This window comes from Cuculus canorus, chromosome 2 (assembly GCF_017976375.1).
Source record: "Cuculus canorus isolate bCucCan1 chromosome 2, bCucCan1.pri, whole genome shotgun sequence".
Classification (NCBI taxonomy): domain Eukaryota; kingdom Metazoa; phylum Chordata; class Aves; order Cuculiformes; family Cuculidae; genus Cuculus; species Cuculus canorus.
This window is the reverse complement of record NC_071402.1, coordinates 33,644,304-33,659,930: the sequence shown is the minus strand read 5'-3', so window position 1 is coordinate 33,659,930 and position 15,627 is coordinate 33,644,304. Positions and strand designations below refer to the sequence as shown.

The 15,627-nt window shown below is 36.7% G+C and overlaps 1 protein-coding gene across 2 annotated transcripts in view; it reads left to right on the top strand.

Annotated features, from left to right (window-relative positions):
* CRISPLD1 (cysteine rich secretory protein LCCL domain containing 1) overlaps positions 1–8,780 on the top strand; it is a 39,630-nt gene extending 30,850 nt beyond the window's left edge. For both annotated transcript variants that reach the window (XM_054060457.1, XM_054060458.1), the window contains 2 exons: positions 5,888–6,018; positions 7,208–8,780. In XM_054060457.1, coding sequence (XP_053916432.1) covers positions 5,888–6,018; positions 7,208–7,259 — 183 coding nt within the window. In that variant the 3' untranslated portion in view covers positions 7,260–8,780. The remainder of the gene's footprint in view (positions 1–5,887; positions 6,019–7,207) is intronic.
* Positions 8,781–15,627: the final 6,847 nt, after the last annotated feature.

Below are 15,627 nucleotides of genomic sequence, written 5' to 3'. Positions count from 1 at the left end.
AATGAAAATGGATTCAGTGAAAGTTCGTTTTGTAAAAAGATGATTTACTTTCACTTCTGTGGTTGCAATGAAAGGCTACAGCCAAAGTTTCCCAGGGAATTAGAAAAGACTTTGTTGTAGGACAAAGAAGACTCATTTCTGTTTAGCCTATGTAGGAGAGCATCTCAGAATATCTATATGTTTCTGTTGGAGAAGTCCCAGATGCTTTAAAACTATTTTAGATGTGTTATCTCATTATCCATCTCCATTGTATAGAAATGTGTGCAGCTGTACTGCTTTAAGGAAAAAGAAATGACATAAAAACAGGTCAGAAAACAGGGATGGGAGTCTTCTCATCAACTTCAGATGCTGTCAGGGTAGATATCTACACTGAAGGTGCTATTCGAGGTTATGTTTATAGTAGTTTGTAGTGCATACAGTGTAGGGGTAAAGGAGATAAATAGACAGATGCAGAACAGAATTAATTTGACTTTTTCATAATGTCTACATCAGTATGAAATTAGTTGCCTAATATAGAAATCTGATTGTTTCCATTTTCTGCAGAAGGATTCTAGGGCATCTAGCTCAGATGTAAACAGATGTGTCCTACCTGTATTCATATGGATGTTCCCTTCAGTGGTATAAGCATTATAGCAACATGTGATCATTAAGGCTGGAAAAAACCTCTGTAGATCATAGAGTCTCACTGTCAGCCCAGCACCCCCATGCCTACTAAGCCACATCCCAAAGAACCACGTCTACACATTTTTTTAACACATCCAGGGTATGATGAGTCCACCACTTCCCTGGGCAGCCTATTCCAAAGCTTGACCACTCTTTCATTAAGGAAATTTTTCCTAATACTCAATCTAAACCTCCCCTGATACAAATTGAGGCCATTTTCTCCGTCCTATTACTTGTTACTCGGTAGAAAAGACCAACACACAACTCACTACAGCCTCCTTTCAGGCAGTTGTAGAGAGAAATAGGGTCTCCCCTCAGCCTTCTCTTCTCCAGACTGAACAAACCCTGTTCCCCCAGCCACTCCTCATAAGACTTCTGCTCTAGACCCTTCACCAGCTTCTTTGCTCTTTGTACGTGCTCCAGCACTCCAATGTCTTCAGTGTAGTGAGGGACTGAAAACTGAACACAGTATTTGAGGTGCAGCCTCACCAGTGCCAAGTACAAGGGTAAGATCACTTCTGTGGTCCTGCTGTCCACACAATTTCTGATAAAGCTAGGATGCTTGGCCTTCTTGGCCACCTCAGCACACTGCTGGCTCATGTTCACGTGGCTGTCAACCAGCACTCTCAAGACCTTTTCCTCCAGGCAGCTTCCCAGCCACTCTTCCCCAAGTCTGTAGCATTCCATGGAGTTATTGTGACCCAAGTGCAGCACCTGGCACTTGGCCTTGTTAAACTTCATACAACTGGCCTTGGCCCACCAATCCAGCCTGACCAGATCCCTCTGTAGAGCCTTCGTGTCTTTGAGCAGATGAACAGTCCCACCCTATTTTGTGTCATCTGCAAACTTACTGAGGGAGCACTCAATCCCCTCATCCACATCGTTGATAAAGAGATTAAACAGAACCGGCCCCAGTGCTGAGCCCTGGGGGACACTATTTGTGACCAACCACCAGCCGGATTTAACTCTATTCATCACAATTCTCTGGGATCTCCCATCCAGCCTGCTCTTAACCCAGTGAAGAGTTCACCTGTCATGAGCTGCCAGCTTCTCTAGGAGAGTGCTGTGGGAAATAGCATCAAAAGCTTAACTGAAGTCCAGGTAGATAGCATCCACTTTCCCTCTTCAGCTAGGTGGGTCACCTGGTTGTGGAAAAAGATCAGGCTGATTAAGCAGGACTTGCTTTTCATGAACCCATACTAGCTGCTCCTGATCCCCTAGTTGCCCTGCACATGCCTGGTGAATGCATTCAAGATGAATAGCTCCACGATCTTCCCAGTACCAAGATCAGACTGACAGGCGATTTTCTGCAACATTTCTTTGTTGCCAACGTGTATATTATTTAAAACTAAGATGTTTTTAATTGTCATTTTTACTGAATAATATGATTGGGTATTTTCTGCATTGTAATATATTACTGTACTAGTTCCAGGTGAAGTATTTATAGGGGATAATCTGTTTAATAAGTGTGTCCTCTTGCAGTTTTTCATGTATTCACACACATATTTGATCACAGAGAATTCATTTGCCCACTTGTCATAGCACATGTATTTGAAATTTCAGTCCATGATCTACTTGATTCCACAGAACAGGTGGGGGTTTTGTGACATTCCTGCAAATTCTTTTGTTTCAAAAATGCATATATATGTATATGGATGTATGCATATATGCATATAACTATTAATTTGCACTACTGTTTAGGCCACTTAAAATCAGTAAATGAAAAAGATTTTGCAGAGATATTAAGAAGAAAAGCAAATAACAGTAACAGATGTCACTAATGCACAGAGATGTGTTTACAAAACCATTTTTGTAGTATTTATGAGAATCATAAACCTTTCCTTTTCTGCCTTTGGTCTTCTTAAACTCCTTTTATATTTTATAACTTCTTTACCTCCCTATTTCTGGGAAGGGTTGTTCTCTGGTTTGTCAGTAATGCGCCACAGAATTGTCACCCTTTTTTCCCTCCCTTTCTTTTTTAACTGTGACATTGCAATCAGTGTTCCTAACTTGACTGAAACACCCCCACACACACAGCCCTACCCCTCATTATTTCATCCTCCATTCTTCCAGTCTGCCAGCTATTGTCTCTTTGTCTGTGGCAGATAAATCACGGCCACGGTTCATGCAGCCAGCATCTATAAATTTGGGGCCGGGGTGTGTAGGAGGGTAGTTTTCACATAATACTCAACCCTCCTGTGCTCTATAATTTCTATTTTTTTAAAATTCACTTATCTCAGGTTAGATTGCAAGCTCTTTAAAACGAAAGTATCTCTTATTCTGAATTTATGGTATGATTAGTTTCTTATATGAATAGAGCTATTATCATATGAATAAAAACTCATCAGAAGGAAGTACAAATTACTCATTATTCATATGGTCCAAATGCTTTGTCACCTTTGTGCTTTTTGTCCCACTGCTAAGTTTCCAGATGGCAATGCTTTGTCTTCTTGGGAGACTAGGAAACAAAGAAAGTTTCTTCCTGTGTTTTGCTGAAGAGTTAGTTCCACCTTTCAGCTTTGTTTATTTCATTTTGTGTAAAACTTTTTGAGTCTTATTTCTGGAATTTCAGAATTGTGTTATGTTTTTGCCGAGTAGCTGAAGAAGGAAAATAATTAAGCAGCTTGGTATTCAGATTCTATGAGCTGTTAAATATTAGCAAATTTCTGAAGGTTCACAGCACAGCAACAAAGCAGGTCATATAATGCTGCATGAAATGTTTATATTAACTTAAAAATACTTCCTTATGCATCTTTTGGAGTGAGATCATCAAAATTAAGGAAACCATCCCAAATCTCTGATGAAGAATTCCAGAAAGTGGAATAAAGCTGCTGATGTAAAATTAACTTATGAATAACATGCTGGAATTTGTGGTGGATTTAAGTGTGAAATAGAGCTTAAGAGGCTCACCTTTACAGTTCAAGGAAATCTGATCAGGATGACATAATATTATTAAATATAGGAAATAGAATAGCATTAGTACTGAAATCTGATTCTATTTAGATGAAGATTGACAACCCAATGAGTAGTTCTTGAAAGCTCAAAGGAGATAATACTTTCTCAAAAAAGTTATGTTCTACGTCTATTGATACATTCTGTATATATTAATAAAACTATATGCATTTATTAATCTGTATCTTATGACCTAGTTCATCATTATGAATATAATCTTAATTATTCACACCTTCAAAAAATATGCATACTTGGTCTCCAGTCTCATCTGGAAAGCAGCATCAGGATATCAGTTTAGTTTTCCTCTGAAAATAGTCTCAGAGTTGGCCTCTTCAATGCTGTTCTTCTAACCTCTCTTTTTTCACGTATCCCACAGAATTATCTTGCCTTTAGCTTTAAAATGTTGTGCATTAACCTAGCTGTACTTCATTTATCCAGTAATCAGTTGTGCTACCAACTCTAACAATGAACCCATCCTTTTCTGGAAATAGCTTCCAACAAATAGTCAAACAGTCTTCTGTCAGAATTTCTATCCCTTGACTTTTCCTTTCTTTTTTGCTCGACTAGAAACTTGTAAATAACATTTGACCAGTCAGTATCTTAGCTACCCTCAAATGCAATTATGAAGGTATCTACCTATCTAATATACATAAATTGGACATATACAAAATTGGTTACTGCTACAGAGGTGACAAGCCTTGATCTTTCTTTTCCCCAATAGTACCTCTAGCTTTTTTAATATCCCCAAGGAGAACTAAAACCAATTTCCTACTATATATAATACTGATAATTAATACTGTTCTTCTAGTTCCTCACTGTAGTTAATTGCTTGTGAATCTCTTGTTTCTGTAGATTGTAATCCTGTATTGCAGAGGCCATTTTTCCCTTTGTATAATTGCGTGCAGTCAATCTGATCTGAAGTCACTCCCATACTATGAGTACATAAAGAACACTATAATCCTAAAAATAAAGTGACTATTGGTGTTCAGGGTATGACAAATGCCTAGTAACCCTAGGAAGAGGGGTGTAAGTACAGGGGAACATAAATTGCATCCCTTCTGGTGTGTTCAAAAACTGCAGCCAGCAGTGTGATGACAAAAACTCTGAAGCATCTTCGCAGAAGATTCCTTGCACAGACAATTTCAAATCTTTGCTCCTAGAAATATTGTATCATTAAAAGAAAAACTACTTAACAGTGAAACTAGCAAGTTCCATGCTTGGATTGAGAGTAGGAAAATCATTGCTATTTTAAATTCCTGATTTTATATATATTGAGATTACAAAATATCTATGGTAGACGATAAAAAGTTATTCCAATTGTAACTGAAAGAAACGCAATTCTTGTTTTAATAGTGATCTTTGTGACCGACTATTGATATTTATATTGGCTAAACTTTTAAGGTTGGTTGAGGAGACCTGTTGCAGTGAAGACTTTTTCCACAAAACAGTTTGGCTTAAAGTGGATATTCACTGTAGCTGGAGCTACAGTGTATTGAAGATTTCTTTGCCGTGTATTGAAGATTGAGACCTACATTCTCTAGTTTCTAAGAGGTTTAATTTTTCTATCAATTAATTTTTAAAATGCTGAAAGAGTAATAGACAACTGCAAGTTTAAATCATTTATTTAAATCAATATTATCAAGATTGTCACTGAGCAATCCTTCTGTAGTTATTATTTATGCTACTTGGGTTCATAAGAAGAATCAGTGGCCAAAGAATGTAGGTTTTGCTCAGATGAATCTGCTAACTTCACAGAGAATTTTGCCTGTGTATAATTTGTAGAATTAGATCCTGGTTTAAAAATTCTTTTTTTTCAATAAATTTTGAAGTCTTTTCCTCCTAATTTTATTTCCTCACTCAGATTTAATGAGCTAAAACCATTGGTCTTCCATTAATCAAGTGTCATTTTAATATTTGCCCATGCCTAAATAGGAAAGGATTGTGTTTCTTTTGTCTATGGATTATTCCACTGCTGTTTGAGATTTTGCACCTAAAGGGGGAATTATTGCAGTCTGAGACTGCAATGTGCTTTTGCTGTTCTATGATTCCTCTGTTTGGCTCTGGCGGGAGATTAAACTGAATCTCCTGATCTATAATGATTAATAGGACTGAGGTTTGAGTTTTACTACCTCTGCTGTTTAAATGAGGGCTGATAAATATAATTATTTTATGTTTCCTAAAACTTGGTTTAAATGCCTTTATTAGTTTTCTTTTAAACAATTTTGAAATAAGAGAATGAATGGAAACTAACCTTCTCCTCATTCTTTCTTAGATATCCAGTATCTGCCGGGCAGCAGTACATGCTGGTGTAGTCCGCAACCAGGGCGGTTATGTTGATGTTATGCCAGTAGACAAAAGAAAGGTGTACATTGCTTCCTTTCAAAATGGGATATATTCTGAAAGGTACAGAGCCCAGTTTCAAAGATTACTTCACCCTTCACCTCGATAAGATTTACAAAGTCTTGCATTGTGTCTGTTTGTACCTGGGGCAGTGCTAGAAACTGAACAAGTAGGTCAACATGGGTAACTTACAGAGCTTATGTAACAGCTATGGTGACTTTGGAGAAGCTGTGGTACCAGAACTGCCTGCCTCCTCTAAGCTTATAAATCATTACTCTAAAAAGCTGCTTACGAAAAAAAATAATCCTCTTGTTGACTTTGCTGCTTCTGTTGCAACTAACACAATATTTGATAAGAAAATTGCCTTTGCATTCTTCTGGATGTTTTTAAAATTAACATTACTTATATATTCTCTCCAAGTTAGAAGGTCTACAATAGACAGCCACTAGCAGACGATGCAAGTTCATTGGTCCATGATGAAATAGTCATTACTGATTTGTGTGGTATTGAACCAATGAGCCTGGACCATAAGTATTCACAAACATAAAAATTCACATCATTAAAATATATTTTTTAATTTCTATTTTTTAATGTTTTGACTGGTTTTAAGTGTTTTTCTGAAAGACATGGAGGTGCTGCGAGATGCTCATTTAGTTGTACTCAGTATATTTGTGTGTCAGGGGTGATAACACAGGGCTGTGTGTTGCAGGTTAAATTTAATCCCTGAAGAAATTCTCCAGGTTCTACAGGAAGAATGAAAAATAACCATAAAAAAAAAAAAAAAATCTTGTACCACTCTCTTAGTCCTGTAATGCTAAGAATGATTGTTACCTCTAAAACTATAAGATTTTCAAGAAATTTGAAAGTTTCTGTAGAGAACTTGGAAGCAGAAAAAGATAAAGCTTTTTTTTTCTTATTTTTAATTGGGAATGGGAGAATGTCTTACCTCTGCCCCTCAAACCTTTCAGCAAACCTGGAAATCTGAAAAATACAGATTTCCTTTGTTTAATGGATGACTTAGTTTATTTATGAAATCTTCTTTGTTCCTAATAAGCTGTTTGGAAGAAAAATAAATTTGAAATCTATGTAATTTTTATTTGTGTCAGCTTTAAAAACATTCTTAGATAGTTAAAGTTATGAGTAGTCACAGGAAGAGTTGCAGGATCCTAGGATTGTATTAAACAACTTCAAAAAGTTGTCTTTGGAGTGTTGCAGTCTTAAAGATAACAACAGGACTGTTTTTATGTTTCAGTTTACAGAATCCTCCGGGAAGCAAGGCATTCAGAGTATTTGCTGTCGTTTGAGTATATCAAGTAAAGTGTAAAACAGGCAAGTGAAACCAGAGCTCTTGGAAGAGAATAATAAAGGCGATTGCTTATAATAACTAAAATTTGTATAAAGCTGTAACATTATTGTACAGAAGATGTATACTGCTTTCCACCAAAATGGTTAAATTACATATATATCTTAATGAAAAAAATCTGTAAAAGTAAACATGGGAGAAAAATTCATTTGAAAATCTATAATGATATATAACAGTATTTTGAATCCTGTGTTAAATATTGCTATATTTTCTTAGCAGTTATTCCTACACAGTTAATTCAAAGCTCATAAATGTTCTTTGTTTCCTTCATCTGAATATATTATTGTATGGTGCTATATATATGCCACTAACAGTAACCTTAAAACTATACCATAGGGAGGCCTGAATTTTATTTCCAGTGTACATAAAAGAAGCCATACCAATAATTCAATATATTAAATCATGCCTTAAAGTAAAATAAAAATATATATAACTTTTTGATGATTTACAGTAACATTAGCCATGCAAGCATAAATGACGAGCTAGACTGTTTTCAATTTCACACTAATCAAAAGTACAAATACCTATTTTGAAGTAAAATGGAAAATATATGGGAAAGACCTGGGTCATATTAACATGTTTTCCTCTAAAGAAATACTTTTAAGAGACTAGACCATTCATGTTTATTATTTTTAAAAAATGTTAATGAATAAAATGTCTGTTGGATGCTGCTAAGCTCTTTAGTTGAAATAATCAATTCATTATGGCCCAATCCTTCACAGATATTCAGCTATCTTGGGATGGGTGAGTGAGATAGACATATATAACCTTGAAAGATCTGAGAAAATTTTCTTATTGAGAAGCAGAATAGCCTGAAATTAAGGAATAAGCCATCAGTTCTGCAATGCAAATCTGTACACATACATGCTTTTTATTTTTTGCCAAGTAACTCTTTCAATTCACCTATATTGGGTTTCAGCAAAAACGTAGAGCTGTACACATACCTAAAATTTTACAGGCTTGATACCTTAAGCTGTGCATGGTATCCGTATACTATACATTAGTATGAGGGTAAATGTTTGAAAAGAAAATTTTTTGTTAAAAAAAAAAGAGTAACAAAGGCTGACTTTGGTCCTCATGACCTGGCAAATATGCCTGCAGGCCAGGAAGTGTAGTGGTACAGAGCCCAGTGATGATTACGACATTTGTTTTTTTCACCATTTTTAAAAATTCATTTATGGTGAACCGCCTTGTGCAATGATTTTACCATGTTATGGTATTTGAATATGGTATTTGGTGGTGATACTATGTTTCTTTCTATGAAAAGTGTATTGGTGCTTTAAGACTGAAAAGCTGTTAAACTTTATTTTTGGTATTTTTTGTTTCTGTTGTTGAATTTATTTCCTTCCAACTTGTAAACTTATCTGTATTCTTCATATTTCAGAATACTATATTCTGCCTTCTGTTTTGCTACATATACTACCTCATGTAGTTAGGCAAGCTTTGTTAGTTTTTTTAATCTGTTTTGAATAAAATTAATTTACATAGTAAAAATACCTTTGACAGCCTTTATTTTTTAATTGTTTGTTTTGCCTCAGGAAAGAAAAAATAACTCCCACACAAAATATACTTCTTTCCCTAACTTACATTGCATGTGTAGGACTAAGCAGTAGACGTCATCTGAGATTATAAAAGTTGTGAAGGTGATTCAAGCACACAACTTCTATTAATTGCGTCAGTAGTTTTATAGATAAACCTTGTTATTTTTTCAAGTTCTGATCAGCTTCTTTGGGAACAGATTGCTATCTCATTTTAACGGGGAACTCTGGGTCAGGAAGTGGTTATAAAAAAGCCCACCACCTTTTATCCAGTCCAGCACTTTACCGTTGTGGTAAATGTTTTTAACATGAATGTTCCTAGCTACATTTGTTTGGGAGCAAGCAGATTTTAATATTACACATCCTTTCTTTGCCGCATAATACTAATGGTCAACTAGCGAATTCCATTTGGGATATCTGCGTAATTGATGAAGAAGACAAAGTGTCTTTGATGTATAACTCCCTTTTGCAGGCAGTGGCAGGAGACCATTGAATGAAGCTTTATATAGATGTTGCAATACTGGCATTAACTGGTTTTTAGAATTGAAAACAAAGTACAAGTAGACTGTGTAATGAGAGTCCAAGTTACTCAAAGGACTAAGTGGCACCACCTTTCCTTAAAAGCAACAAAGCAGGAACACAGAAAAGCCTTGCAATACTTAGAGCTGGGGTTATCAGAACAGAGTAAGGACATTTCTGAAACTAAGGACACGCAGAACTGCTGAGGAAGACATTTGGAACAAAACAGTGTGAACTGTGCCACTTTTCACAGATGCAAGACACTTTCTTGTAGCTTGGCAGCTTCCCATGTCCTGTGCCTGGACCATGGTCTCCAACAGTTGCCTCAGGAGCACATGGAAGCCTGTCTGGTGCTGCAGAGCCTGGGTGGTGAGCTAGTTCCCTGCTCCTCTGACCAGGCAGCAGGATCCATCCCTTTCTTTGGGCAGTGCAGAGCCTGGGGTGAGGAAAATAACAAGGCATTCACACCTTTAATCAAAACCATGACTTCCTCATTTGTGTAGATGGGAGAGTCAGGTGCCGTGTGGAAATGCAGTTACCACACCGATTTTCTGCCTTTTTTCTTGCTTTGTTCCTGATGCCTTTTTTGTATCTTTGCTTCTTCTCTCATCTGTGAAGTCTCACTTAAATTTGCTGGGAGTTCCTGTGCAAAGGGGCAGGGGCGGACCCTTGGTGCCATAACAACAAAGTTGGTGCTTAGTGGGAGGAGAAGTGGGAGCTACGTCCAGTGGGTGTCAATGCTTGCTGTCAGCAGCTCTACTACCCAGCACAGTGACAAGAAGAAAGGGAAGTGAATAGCTCTTTCTCCTTACATCTTATGTAGCACACATTTTAGAGTCCTGTTGCTTTTCCATATGCAATGATTCTATCCTATTGCAGCTTACATCGGCTTTTTGTGAAATTGTCTTCTATATTTACTGTAAGTAATGAATCAATGAATAAACATTTCCACGCGGTTGTAGTGTGGGAGATACACAGCAGGAATTGTATGCGAGATGGTCACAACTGATTCACAGAAGGCCATAGTGAGTAACTAGCAGTATCAGAAAACTTGTTTTAGCCTAATGAAAAGAAATAGAAGTCAAATTTGAGATTGTGGAGAGTTATTTGTCTTCCCAAACTCAAGCTGAAGTGAAAAAAAAGGGGGGGGGAAAGGAGGGGGGGGGGGATATACAATAAGAAAGTAAAGTTTAATTCATGCTATGTATAATATTTAGCTTGCCTCCCAGGAAAGACCTTTAAGTAGCCAATTGATATATAACAATCCTCTGCATTCCCCCAAAAATGAACAAAAAGCTGTTTTAGTACAATAATATTCACCATTTTTAATTCTGAAAGGGCTAAAATACCAAGAAATTTAGCCCGCTAAATGCAGTAGGTCCTTGAAAGTATATTTGAAGCAGGGAAGCACACATATAAACCTTTTCCTATTATCCTGCGGTATTTACCTTTATGATTTGCTCCATAAGAATCTTATAGAAAGAAAAACATAGGATTCTTTCGGAGAGGAGTCGAGTGTTTGTCAAGTGTAATTCACTTGCCTAGTGAGCTTTTTAGTATGGACCAATTGAAGTATTTCTCTGCTGTGCCCCATCCCTTCCAACTGGGACAGCTAATTTCATAACTAAACAAGAGTTAATATGAAAGAAAATGGTCAGATCCAAATAGATAATTGTTTAGCAGTTTCTCACCATTTTGATAGCTACACAAGGATAGTTTAGTTTTAGGAAACTTGCATCCTATGCTCACGTCAGCAGACAGCTCATACTACTAGCTGAATGTTAACTAAGGAGACTAAGAAACATTTCCTAAAATTTGTGGTAACTGAGGAATTTTAGAGAGTTTACAGACTTCTTTGTGTCTGATTTTTGCATAGATGACAGTCTGATCTAGAAATTATGCTTACAGTATTTTTGGAACCAAGGCTGTAACACAGGTTGGGATAATGTGTGAAAGGCTGCAGATTTTTAACTTGCAAAGTACTCAGTTTAAGGTTTTATATAAATGTCAGACTGTCAGCTGTCTATGAATTCTCAGTGGATGTAAAAGAAGCAAAGTAAAATCACATTTTATGTATGTATTGATACATATGCTCAGGAAAATGCATGCCAATTTACTTCATATAAGAGAGAGGTAACACACATAAACAGAATCTTCTGTGTAGCAATTGTTTTTAAAGTATGTTTTGAATTTGGCTTAAAACACAGATAACCCATCTTCCTGTGAATACACAAGGGAATGTTTATTTCCTTCAATTTCTGTCGTCATACAAAGGGTCAGATTTAGAAATGTAAATATTTGGAAGTTACAAAGATTGATCATACAGTGCAATATTCTGTTTGGAAATGTATATAAATACTGTATGAAATACTGTACTGTGACACTGCTATGTCTTAAGGCTTTTTATAGCATCTGTGGAACTCCGGGGAATTATACAAGGAATGAAAAGCCTGGAGAGTTTTGTTTCATTCAATGTATAATATGCATCTTATAGAGCTTTTGATATATCAATGATAGCATAATTCAGTATTCTGAAAATTGCATGTGATTTTATAAAGACATACATTGTGCGAGTGCGAAAAGAATCCATGCTATCAGCCTTAGCTTTAGCCTGTCTTTGCTATGAGGAATAAATGATAGAAATAGTATTTTATGTGTGTTCACTTTTGATCTTATTTGCATTATTATTATTATAATTATTTAATGTTAAATGAGAAGTCCTTGTCATGTACTAGGGGGCTGCAGAAATAGAATAAAATGTGATTCCTGACCTATACTAACATAGGATGATAATGTGACACCTGAAATTTGCCCTCAGCTGTTCGATGATGTGTGTTAAATGTGCTGTTCCTCTTAGCCTGTTTGCTAGGAGATGAATTCGCCATCATTAAACTATGGTAGCACTTTGCAAAAGTAACATGTCTTAAATTTTCAGAAGCTAACAAAAGCCCTCCAGTTAGACCAGCTCTATATAACAAGGCACAGGAAAATATGAGAGACCAAAGGAGGAAAATAAAGAACATGCAGCCAAAAGAGCGAGTCATGATGCTCCAGATTTACTATTCACATCGATTTCTTCAATAATTATCCTAGTTATTCAATTCAGCATCTGCTGCCAGTACTATATCCAATATTGGTTTTGTCTTTAGTAACAGTGCGGTGTCTGAAGGCTAGCAGCAAAGTTTTTGGTTGAGAACTTAGATACACTGGCCAAAAAACATGAATAAGTTTGCAATGTTATATCTTTTAATAGGCACACAAAAGACTGCAATTGCCAGTGGAAATAACTCTTGGGCTTTTAAGTTCACTAATTTCATTTAAAGCATAAGCATTATAATAAAATAAAAATGTCAGCACATGCTACTTAGTAAGAAATTCGGTTTTTCAAAGAATTCCCATTTACTTCAGCTGGAGAGAAACTGCTGTAGTTAACACCAGCTATTTTAGCAATAATATCCTTGAAATTTTATTTAATATAAAGATTTCTTCTGATGTTTAACAAAATCTGTTTGGTGTGTTTGCAGTTATTTCTGAATTAATGCTGTTTATGAAGACAATATCCTTATGAGGAGTATCAGAGTATCATCTTAGAGTAAATACAAGAACTTGCATTGTATTTGCTTCCATATCTTTTTGGAATTATTTCCAAAGTCTGAGAGGCTCCTAAGAATTTCTAGTAATACTAATTACTTTTACCATGCTCAAGAAACAAAAAGTGCTAGGAGGTAGTAAGACTTGCAAACTTAACCTACAGTTTGAAAAACAAGTACTTGAATTGCTTAATTATTCACTTAGGCTTGTTTATATGCAATGTAAATAGTAAGCTGGCTTTGACTTCTTACAAATTGCTGCTACTGTACATCCCAAAGATAAACTGGAAACAGTTGCTAAATAAATCTCCCTGTAGTCAATTCAATCTTCATTCCTTATTTATCTGTTGAAATCCGTCTGTTTCTTGGTGGTGGTGGCTGTTTTTTTTCCTCCTGAAAGATCATGTCTTCTGAATAAGCATTTCTTTTATTGTGTCAGAACGGCTCCAAGACCTTTGGGGCTGCAGGCTGCACCAAGCGCAGAAACAGAGCAATCGTTTTATGCAAAAGGGCTTAGTCTCAGATTTGGGATTTAGCCCAGTTCAGTACACAAAGAAGTACTTTGTATGAATTGATTTAGTGCTTGCTGTACTGGGTGTGATAGCCCCACTCCGGCAGAGCTATAACTGAGTTCTTTAGCGATAACTGTAAGGTGAAATAAGAAATACTTCTCGTTATATTTCAGAAATACATCTTTATGCATTGAAACTGCTTATAGTATAGAACTACACCTCTGAGTGTCCTTCAACGAAATAAAAACTGGTATGTTTTAGAACTGCCCTAAGAGTCTGGAGGTTATGGATCATGAAAGTCAAATTCTTCCGAAAACAGAACAGAGTATCCATTAAGCAGAAGACAGGATGGAGTGTGGTTTAGTTTATATTTTTTCCCTAGAAGATTTCCCTAATTGCTTAGATTAGTTAGCAATTACATCTTATGGTGTCTTCTAAACTGAAAATCAAATTTCTCTGAATTTCTAGAGCTAGATATTTAATTTTTTAGATTTCCAGATATAAAGGCCCCAACACATCATTTTATTTTGAATGAATTACCAAGAATGTAAAAATTAACTTCAATTTCTGTAGTCTGCTCAACTCAAAACTCTTCCCTTTGCTCGTTTCTTCCAATATGTAGCTCACTGTGTTTCTCTACCAGTTAGTTGATTAGCAGTACTCTCCATATATACAGATTCCCAGGCAGCAGTATGATAGCAGAGAATGTGCATTCGTAAAAAGTTATAAAAAATGCAATAATATATATAAAGTGCAAAAAAAAAAGATAGTCTGTTCATTACGAATGCAGTTTGTGTCCCCAAAAAGCTAAAATAAGGGAAATAACTTCTTTCAAGCTACTGACTAAATGACATGTGTTAGCTGAAAGATTTGTTATTCAGTACAACTTCTGGGTTTGACCCTGACATTACTATAAGTATCTGCACAGTTGAAGTTGCTACCCAACTCTCACTCATAACTCATGCCTAGTGACAGAAGTGACTGTGTAATAGAGTTAGAGTCTCTCCTCCCACCTAACCCAGCTGCTTTGAGTCTCAGCAAGAGCATAAATGCCTCTTTTCCTTCCTAGTCAAAGGTAGGAGTTACAAAGAAAGAGAAAATCTTGAGAAGATGTCTGCAGTGATACTGCACTGCACAGCAGGGCTAAAGGGATGGCAGACTCCTCACAGGGCTCTGTCACTCGAAATGTTCATGTGAAATCACAGAGAGGGAGGGAGTCCTGCTGTACCATGAGCATTTACAAGGAAGCCTGGTAACAAAGGCGTCTTCAGCACAGTAGCAGTAGTGACAACAGACTCAGTTTGTGCACTAGGAAATCTAGCAAACTGTGTTGTTAAGCAGTCAAGCTGTTTATTGTTAGATATAATTCTCCAAATTTGATAAAAGAAAGGTTAGGCTATCTTTTCAGTTAGACTGGTATAAACAGCAATATCTGTGATGCCTCTTAAAAACTGGGGTAAGGATACCTTTACTTTTCCTAATCACAGAATCGTAGAATCATAGAATCACCAGGTTGGAAAGGACCCACTGGATCACCGAGTCCAACCATTCCTAACACTCCCTTAAACCATGTCCCTAAGCACTTCATTAACCTGTTCCTTAAACACCTCCAGGGAAGGTGACTCGACCACCTCCCTGGGCAGCCTGTTCCAGTGGACAGTGTTAGCTATGACAGTGTTTTGAATGCTTTTAGTGGAAGAAGGATCAGCATTGCCTGTTATGAAAGTTATCTTATCTTGGTACTAGGTGCTTTAATAAGAAGACATCTTTGTAAAAAGGTAGCTAACCGATTCCTGGGACATTCAAGCCTAGGGTGATCATAAAATCAAAGAATGGTTGAGGTTGGAAGGGACATCAGGAGGCCATCTGGTGCAACCCCTCTTGTTCAAGCAAGGCCACATACAGCAGGCTGCTCAGGACCGTGTCCAGGCAGTTTTTGAATATCTCTAAGGATGGAGACTCCACAACACTCTAGACAACCTGTGCCAATGCTCAGTCACCCTTACCGCAAAAAAAGTGCTTCCTAATGTTCAGATGGATCATCTTGTGTTTCAGTTTGTGCAGGGTTGATGAAGTGCTTAGGGACATGGTTTAAGAGAGTGTTAGGAATGGTTGGACTTGATGATGCAGTGGGTCCTTTCCAACCTGGT